The following is a 9,342-nucleotide window of genomic DNA, read 5'->3' as shown; positions in this document are numbered from 1 at the left end:
CAGGCCTAGAGCTGGTCATCCCTAAGATCGCTCCCCACCCAACCAATCTCTCCCTTGGTCACTGTCTGCCTTCTTCCTGGCCTCCTGCCTGTGTTAGAGGGAAAGGTCGATTGCAGTGAGATGGCTCCCTGTGCCATTCCTACCCTGCCATCCCTCTGGTCCCCACAGAACGAAGCCGGACGCTGGATACAAACTGCAGTTTATTAAGGCTCCAGAGTGAGAATTGGCACTTGGTTCTGGGCAGGGGCAGGGGTGTCAATGGAACCCAAAGGAGCTGGGCCCAAATAGGTTTGAGGACTTTCCCCATCCCTCCTACCCCCCCAATAAATAAAGTCTCAGCTCCATCTCAGGATGCTGGTGCAGGGCAGGAAGCCCTCACTGAAGAGAACCCAGGGCTCCTGCCTCCTTCATACTTCTCCCCACATTGGACCCGGCCACAGGTCAGTGCCCCACAGGGCCTCTGTAGTGCTGGTACTCTGACAGGGCTGGGGTGAGATGTAGGACCTGCCCCCACTGGAGGAGTTTGGGATAGGGAGCTGGTCTCCCCTGTGGCCAACTATGGTCCGAGGCTGCCCAGGGCAGGCTCAGATAAGGCCTGCATTGGGGACACTGTACGCGTCCCAGGTCGGGGCCCAGCCTGGACCACAGCTAGATGTGCAGCTCCGTGTCATCCGGTGGCTCCAGGCTGGACTCTGCGCTGAGTGCTGAGGCTGAGGGGCCCTGGGCCACCCCAAATGGCGAGACAACGGGTGAGCGAGCAGCCAGAGGAGACAGTGAGGGTGAGAAGCTGGGGGACATGGCAGCTGAGGACAAGGAGCCTTCATGGCTGATGGGGGAGCGGTGAGAGGTCGGTGGGAAGATGGCCCGGGTTGCAGCCGTGTTGGCTGGCTTAGGGGGCACAGACTTGGCTCCTGGGTGGGCCACGGCAGTGATGAGGGGTGGTGGGTCAATACGAGGAGCTGGGGGACATGGCCGAGCTTCATCCTTGAGCCGGGCGATCTCTGTGAAGACACTGGCCAGTGGCTGGAACTGAGGGCACCAGCTCAGCAGGTAGTCCCAGTTATAACTGCCACGGAGCTCTTCCTCACCAGCTACAATGGCCGTCAGTGCACCTGCCACGCATGGCTTGCCATCTGCTGGGAAACCATAGTCCCCAGTGGGTGCAGGGCTCAGACCACAGCCCCCCAGGAAGGCTGTGGCAGTGGCTGGGGGGCCCTCTTCTCGGTACAGAGTGGCTCCTGCACCCGGCAGCAGTAGCCCTGCCTTGCGGCCCTTATACCAGGTGTCAGGGGCAGGTGGCTCACAGGATGTGTCACTCAGTCCATCTGCATCCTGCTGAATGCCTGAGTCAGGACCACGGGCAGCCAGGGAGGAGGCCACACTAGCCACACGGGGGAACTCGTTGATCATGCGGATCTCGTCATCCTCCGCAGCCTCTGCTGAGCCTCGGCCACTTGAATGTGAAGGGTCCAGGGAGCCACCCCGGGGGTAAGGACCTCCAGCTCCAGGCCCACTGTAGCTAGGGAGAGTCTGGTGATACAGGTGCTCTGAGGGCAGTGGGCTGGGTGGCTCTCGGCCCAGTTTCTGCAGGGAGCCACTGGCCAGAGGTGCTGCCTGGGACATTGGGCCAGGTGCTGCCTCCATCTTTCGGCTACGGGCCCGCACCAGACCTAGGACCAGGGCAGCCAGTGCTAGCACCACCACTACTCCCAGGGAGGCTGCCACAGCCCCCACCAATAGCAGGTTGAGGTCAGGTGCCAGGCCCAGTGCAGTGTGGGTGATATCCACAGTCACAGGCACTGTGGCACTCCGAGAACCAGGCAGAGGCCCCCGTGCCACCACCTCCAGCCTCAGCTCCCGAGGTGCCTCACGCCGGGTCCGGCCCCCACTCCCAGAGGGGCTTGTTCCACTGCCTGGTGCCCGGCTGTCCACCCGCAGGTACAAGACACCCGTAGTCTGGTTGATACCAAAGTAGGGGGAAGAGGTGGCAAGGGAATAGAGCACCAGGCCATCAGCGCCTCCATCCTCATCTGTGGCCTGTACATGACCCAGGCTGTGGCCACGCCTGGCACCTTCTGGCACTTGGAAGTGGAAAGCTGGAGCCAGGAATACTGGGTCATACTCATCCTCGCCTGTTACCAGCACTGATACAGTAACCGAAGCTGAGAGATTCCCAGCATCAGCAGCACCCACCAGCAGCTGGAAGCTTCCTGTGTGCTCATAGTCGAAGGCCACTCGTGCCCGCAACTCCCCTGTTGAGCTGTTCAGTGCAAATACCTCCCGTCCCTCAGGCCCTGGCCCAGCCTCCAATAGGCTGTAGCGGAGCCTCCCAAAAGCCCCAGCATCCCCATCAATCGCATGCAGAGTGGTCACAAGAGTGCCTGGAGGCTGGTTCTCTGCCAGGCTGGTGCTGAGCAAGCTCAGTGGGAAAGCAGGGCCATAGTCATTCACATCCTGGACCTCAATGGTCACTGGTGCCAGAGCAAAGTGTGCCCCCGCAGGGTCAGCAGCTTGAACTACAAGCTGATGTTGAGCCTGGGTCTCACAGTCCAAGGGGCGGGCCAGTCGCAAGGCACCTGAGCTCTCTTCCAGCTCAAAGAGCCCGGAAGGGTCACCTGAGCTAAGGGTGAAACTCACGAGGCCATGAGGGCCCAGGTCAGCATCAGAGGCCTCCACATACAGGAGCTCAGCTCCAACAGGTGTGTCCTCAGGCACTGCCACATGGTAAGACGTTCGGGTAAAGACAGGTGGGTTGTCGTTGACATCCAGTATGGTGACAGTGACAGGCACGGCTGTGCTGCGAGGTGGCTGTCCCCGGTCAGCTGCGGCCACAGTTAAATTGTACTGGGTTAGGCTTTCAAAGTCTAGAGGCTCAAGCAGCACCAGGCAGCCCAGTACACGGGGGCCTAGTCCACCACTCTCCCCAGCTTCAGCAAGCCGGGGTTCCAGCTGGAAGACTCGGCCCCGGTTGCCACTGATGATACTGTAGTCCACAGTGGCATGCGTGCGGCTTCCGTCAGCATCTGTGGCCTCCAGGGTGAGCAGGGTGGAACCAGGAGGCAGATCCTCAGTCACAGCCACACGGTAGTGTGGCAATGTGAAGCTCGGGGTGTGGTCGTTCTGGTCCTGCAGCTGCACATGCACCGCGGCTTGTGCTGCCCGGCCTGGAATCCCATGATCTCTTGCTTCCAGCACCACGTCCACCACTCCTGGCCCTTCGTGACCCAAGGCCACTGTTCCCACTGTTGTAAACAAGGTCCCTGAGATGAGAAGGGAATAGAGAGAAACATGCATTCAGCAGAGGCTGTGGGTGAACAGAGGAAGTGCCCCTTCAGAGCCTAGGAAATGGCTTCACAAGTCAGATTCCAGAGAATGGCCTGTGTGTATTTGGAGATTATGGGATGGTCTCCAGGATTCAGGGAACAGCTTTGACTTGTGCAGCCAGAACAAGGCTTAAAATAGAAAAAAAGGGGGGAAATGCACTCCCTGGGTCTGAGATCCAGGAGTTAGGTTTGGGCAAGAAATTCTAGGAATGAGGTCAGGATATGGCCCAACACAGTTAAAGATAAAGGGTCAATTCTTAGGAAGGACGCACCGTTGTTGGGGTCAACTCTGAAGCCCTCAGCAGGGGAAGCCAGGTGGTAGGAGATATGACCATTGGCACCCGAGTCCCAGTCAGTGGCGGAGACGGAGAGAATGGCACTGCCTGGGGGCGTGTGCTCCAGTAGCATCACCTGAGGTGTGAGGACAAATGTTTATGGCCATGCAGCCCTGCTGCCCACTCAGCCTGTGTTTTGGAGCTTGGTCTCATGAGCCCCGCTTAACATCCATTCCAGCTTGGACCCATACTCCTTAGTATTTGAATTGCCCACTTTCCTCCATTTCTGGGCACAGGACGAAGAACCTGGACAGTTCCCAGGACTTGCAAGGCTGATTTAGTTGGGATCTCCCATCTCCAGGGTGCTATCCCCAGGTCAGTTCTAAGGTCCAGCCCACCTCAGACTTCCAGCCTCCTCATTTCTCTCCAACATGAACAAACCTGGGCCCAGATGTGAGGACATCTTGGGGTGCCGGTACCTGGTAGAGGCTCTGTGAGAAGGCAGGTGCATTGTCATTGATGTCTTCCACGAGTACCGTGAGGTTGGCATGGCCCTCATGAGGTCCATCATGAGCCAGCAGCTGCAGGTGGTAGCGGTCACGCTGCTCAAAGTCCAGGGGGCCTGTGAGGGAGACACGGCCCCCATAGCGGCCTACGCTGAAAGGATCCTGGGGCCCAGACGAGCTCAGCGCATACCACAGTACCGGTCCAGAATCCACGTCATTCCCTGTGACCTGTGCAATCTCTGAGCCCAATAGTGCATCTGCAATACACAGGACAAACGTGTCTGGCATGGTCCCAGACACCTCTGGAGCCCCAAAGTGGGGAACGATGCTGCCCTACTACCCTTTGTACCTCTCACTTTACCCAGCCCTCACCTTCGGACACTCGGAGCTCCCAGGGCTGGGGGATGGTGGGGCGATTGTCATTGGTGTCGATGACCATCACTGTCAGAGTAGCTGAGCCCACCAGGGCTGGACTTCCTCTGTCTGTGGCCATCAGTACCAGCCTGGACACATGAAGGGAAAGCACAATCAGGGGCAGGGCCCTGGGCATAAGGGAGAACCCTGGGAAGGGCTAGGGAGACTCAGGATGTGGTCAAGATATTGAGGGAGATTCAAGGCAGGGCATGAAATTGGATGGACCCAGATTGGGGTCCCAGGGTCTATGGAGCCAGGGCTCACCGTGTTTCGGCCCAGATCTCACGATCCAGGATAGCTGTAGTAGTGATAGTACCCGTGGCTGAGTCTACATGGAACAATCCCCGTGCTGGCTGGGATGCGGCCAAACTGTAGGAGATCTGTCCACTGGGGCCTTGATCCAGGTCATCTGCTTCCACCTGGTGAGAGTAGGAGGCTACTGGCACTAACTTGGGCATAGACAAGTCAGACCACCCCTGCCCCCCATCTTCCCATCATATCCCATACCTGCAGCAGGGGCCCCTCCAAGGGCCTAGACTCAGGCAGGAAGGCCACGTAGTGGGGCCGGAGGAAGCGGGGAGCATTGTCATTGGCATCTTGCAGGGTTAGGGTCAGCACGGAGAAGGCGAAGGCTCCTCTGCTCTCTGCCTGCAGCACCAATCGCAGCCGTGGGCTTGCCTCAAAATCTAGCCCCTCTGCTGAGCGAACTGTGATGGCTCCTGGGAGGCGAAATGCATCACTGACAGCCCCTTCCTTGCCCTGGGGCCTTCCTTTCTGAGGCCTCTTACTCAAGGGCAGCCTCACCCCTACCAGAGCCTCCCTGGGTCCAAAGGGTAGTTCCCCCAGGAACCTGTCCTTTCACAGAGCCCTCTGCTCCTGCCGCTTACCTGTGCTAGGCTGGATGGAGAATGTCCCTTTCTCATTCCCACTGAGAATACTGTAGATGATTGGTCCATTCGAGCCCCCTGTATGGACAGCCTTGGGGGAGGCAATGGGAGTCCCTGCAGAAAGGATAGTATTGGTTGGACTGTGAGCACTATACTGAAAGAGTCCGGGGGTCATTTTGAATGAGTAACCCCAGCCGATGCAGAGAACCAAGGTTAGAAGACATGGTTTGGGACCCACCTGCAGGTGCATTTTCACGGAGTGCAACGTCGCTACTAGCCCGGGGAAAGCGGGGTCCACGTTCAGACTCCCCCTGTAGCCCAATAACGACCACGCCAGTGGCAGAGCGAGCAGGACGGCCAAGGTCGGTGGCCACAATGAAGAGGACACGATCCTGGGGGCCCACAGCTACAGGGGAGCGGGCCACACGGATTTCACCAGTGTAAGAGTCCACAGTGGTGCCGGGAGGTGGTGTGCCTGCCAGCCGATAGAGGATGGAGGCATTGGCACCAGCATCACGGTCTTCGGCTCGCAGAGTGGCCAGAGCCAGGGTTGGGGGGCTAAGGCTGGGTCCAGGGCGGGGCAGGCGCAGCCTCAGGGGACTGGTGGGGAAGGTGGGTGCGTGGTCATTGACGTCACGCACCGTGATGGTGACAGACACTGTGGTGCTCAGGGGCCCAGCAGCTGCACCATCCACCGCACTCACAGAAAAGGCATAGCTGGGACACTGCTCTCTGTCTAGGGCTATGGCTGTGCGTAATTCCCCAGAGCTGGGTTCTAGCAGGAAGGCTCCTGCTGCACCTGCACCCAGGTAGTAGGTCACATGGCCATTGGCCCCAGCATCAGGATCATGAGCCTGTAGCTGCAGCAGGAGCGTCCCTGCTGGTGCATCCTCAGGCACCTCCACAGAGTAGGCAGGCACAGGAAAGGCTGGGGCATGGTCATTGGCATCTAGCACTGTCACTGTCACAAGCAGAGTGGCACTGAGAGCTGGCTGGCCTCCATCCTGGGCCTCTATCCGCAGCTGGAATGCTGGCTCCACCTCCCGGTCTAGTGGCCTCATGGTGCCAAATTCCCCAGAAACCAGATCTAGGAGAAAGGCTCCTGATGGATCCCCATCTGCAGAAAAGGGCATGCACACACAAACATACATGTGTCAGCCCATGGGAGTGATTTATAGGCAACAGCAAAGAATGAAAGAGATGAGAGGAAAAGAGAAAAGTTGATGAGAGAGACACATACAGAGAGAACGGCGTGGGTGGGATGGGTGGGGTGGGAGGAGCACATGCACACAAGAAAGAAACTGGGATAAAGGCAGAGAAAGAAAAAGAAACACAGAAGGTAAAGAACGATACTATAAAGCAGATGTTCTCAGAGCATGGTCTGGGAACTCCTGGAAGTCCTCTGAGACTCTTTCAAAGGAGTACATTAGATCAAAACTATTTTCATAGCAATACTAAGACAGTATATGCCTTTTTCATTCTCATTATCTCAAAAAATGTACAGTGGAGTCCAGATTGTACAAGACATGTGATGACATCATCACCTGAATGGTTAATGGAATACGTGCTTATGTATTCTTGTGTCTTCTAGAATATTTTAGGTAGAAAGTTTAGAGCATAAATATGTGTGTTTTCAGAGATTTGTTTGTTTTTGCTGGCTTACCTTCAGTTACATCTACTATAATCTTTGCAATCTCATTACGGTCCAACAAATTGTTACATGAAACCGTAACACTTCCTTGTACCTATGCAGAAATACAGCAGTGTAATTCATTGGCTTGCTTCGCAATATTTTATAATCTTCTCAGCTTTAGATCTAATACAGTGAATATTGATATGTTTGTTATATATTTATAATACTATATCACACTATTATATCATATAAACAAAAACTCTTTAAAGAGTTCAAAAAATTAAGAATGTTAAGGGTTCTTGAGACCAAAAAGTTTGAGAACAACTGTTCTACAGGGAGAGACGAGAAAGAAAAAGAAAAGAAACAAACATAAAAGCAGAGGGAAATAAGCTGGACAAGCACAGGAGACACTCAGAGACATAGATAACATGCATGAAAGAAAAAGGAATCCATAAAAGAAAGAAATGGAAACCCCAACACACTGACAGAGTCTGACATAGGACACAGAAGTAGAACTAGGCACATGGGGGCTAGGTTAGTGGGTGTGGGAAGGTTCTCACCCACAATGCGGTACTGCAGCTGCCCGTTGGCTCCTACATCTGGGTCAGAGGCCCGCAGTGTGGTAAGGGTCTGGGGATCCTGGCCCTCGGGTACCTCCAGGGAGAGGTGGGCACTCCCAAAGGTTGGGGCATGGTCATTCTCATCCTCCACGGCCACTCGCACTGTAACATGGGTCAACAGTGGGGGCGATCCTCTGTCCCGGGCATATACTGTAGGGAAGCAAAATTAATGAGCTCTAGCCTGCTCACATCCCATGGAGAGGCTCACACCACAGAGCGTTCATTCATGTTCACCAGGTGTACACACAAACCAGAAAATGTCCATCTCTCCACATACCACAAGCACATAGGTGCCTATGTGTGGACATGCATACATAAATATACAGATGTCAGAGATGTTATTGGTACATGCAGGATGCATCTTGGACTAGTAGTGGTGTGACAGAAAAGGCACTAAATGAGGTATCAAAAGATCTGGGTTCAAGTCCCAGTTCTGCCACTTCCAAGCTGTGTTAGCTTGAACAACTCACTTCACCTCTCTGGTACTAAATAACAATATGCTCCTCTGTCAAATGTCTGCAGTATGATCTGAGGGGATCCTAGAGGGCACAGCTGTGACATTAGACATTTGACAGTTTTATGATCACACTGGTGATAGCCTAGAAGTCAGTTCACCTTGCACTCTGCCAAACTCTAGACTCCCCAAAAGGATCCAAAAATATAAGAGAAGCTGTGCTGTAATTGGGTGGAAACATCTAGAAGGTAATTTGGGGGTTCTGCCTATGTAATACTGGCGTTTACAACACCTCTCAGGCTTCTGGGGTCCTGTTAATATGTACCTGTCAGGTTGATCTCCTCCTGCTCCTCCCGATCTAGAGCCCGAAGAGTTGTGAGAACCCCAGTGTCTGGGTCTAGAGAGAAGCTTTCACCAGAGATGCCTCCGTATATCACTTGTCCATTGGACCCTGAGGAGGGGCAGCATGGAGGGCGAGCAGATGGTAAAATACTATTATTTGTCTTTTTGCCCCAGTCCATTCCTCTCTCAACTCATCCTCCCAGGTCTTACCCAGGTCAGAGTCCGTAGCCTGCAGAGTGAGTAGAGATGTGCCAGGCGGGCTGTTCTCCCGCAAGAGGACGCTGTACTCCTGTTGCTGGAAAGCAGGTGCTTCGTCGTTGACATCAGCAACACTGACAGACAGGAGCTGCGTGGCTGAGCGCGGTGGGGAGCCGTGATCTGAGGCCACCACAGTCAGAATGTGCTCAGCTCGCTGTTCGCGGTCCAGGGGCCTCACCACAGACAGCGCTCCTAGGTGAGCGGTAGGGCAGGTTGGAAGGACACTTCTACATTCCCTCTGCATCATCACATCCTCCTTGACCCCAGCCACCGGGCCCAACTCACCAGTGCTCGAGTGTAGCCGGAAATAGCCGTCCCCGCCAGCGGCCAGGCGATAGGTTACACGTGCGGCCTCGCCAAGGTCCGGGTCTCGGGCTACTACGTGCAGTGCCGCGGGACCGGGCGGCTGATCTTCAGGAAGGCGTACACGTGAGGGCGAGGCGAAGACCGGTGCGTTGTCATTTTCGTCCGTAACAAAGACGCGCGCGGAGACACGCGCTGAGCGGCGGCGGCTGGCATTGGCTGGCCGGTCGGTGGCTTCCACGAGCAATAACAGGGCGGGCGTGGTCTCGCGGTCCAGGCCTCGCGGTGCGCTCAGCGCGCCGGTGCGCGCATCCAGGCGCAGCGCAG

General features: G+C 55.7%; 1 protein-coding gene across 1 annotated transcript in view; it reads right to left on the bottom strand.

The window, feature by feature from the left end:
- Positions 1 to 178: 178 nt before the first annotated feature.
- Positions 179 to 9,342, bottom strand: part of DCHS1 (dachsous cadherin-related 1) — a 19,770-nt gene continuing 10,606 nt past the window's right edge. Inside the window, exons 10-21 of the mRNA XM_011385199.2 lie at positions 8,998 to 9,341; positions 8,665 to 8,904; positions 8,438 to 8,563; positions 7,599 to 7,808; positions 5,644 to 6,522; positions 5,406 to 5,519; positions 5,026 to 5,237; positions 4,783 to 4,937; positions 4,477 to 4,607; positions 4,078 to 4,361; positions 3,596 to 3,734; positions 179 to 3,260 (exon numbers count right to left, since the gene is read on the bottom strand). Of these exons, the coding sequence (XP_011383501.1) occupies positions 649 to 3,260; positions 3,596 to 3,734; positions 4,078 to 4,361; positions 4,477 to 4,607; positions 4,783 to 4,937; positions 5,026 to 5,237; positions 5,406 to 5,519; positions 5,644 to 6,522; positions 7,599 to 7,808; positions 8,438 to 8,563; positions 8,665 to 8,904; positions 8,998 to 9,341 (5,446 nt within the window). The 3' untranslated portion in view covers positions 179 to 648. The remainder of the gene's footprint in view (positions 3,261 to 3,595; positions 3,735 to 4,077; positions 4,362 to 4,476; positions 4,608 to 4,782; positions 4,938 to 5,025; positions 5,238 to 5,405; positions 5,520 to 5,643; positions 6,523 to 7,598; positions 7,809 to 8,437; positions 8,564 to 8,664; positions 8,905 to 8,997; position 9,342) is intronic.

Source organism: Pteropus vampyrus, unplaced genomic scaffold, assembly GCF_000151845.1.
Source record: "Pteropus vampyrus isolate Shadow unplaced genomic scaffold, Pvam_2.0 Scaffold671, whole genome shotgun sequence".
NCBI classification, from domain to species: domain Eukaryota; kingdom Metazoa; phylum Chordata; class Mammalia; order Chiroptera; family Pteropodidae; genus Pteropus; species Pteropus vampyrus.
The sequence above is the reverse complement of the archived record's forward strand: the minus strand, read 5'-3'. Positions and strand labels throughout refer to the sequence as shown.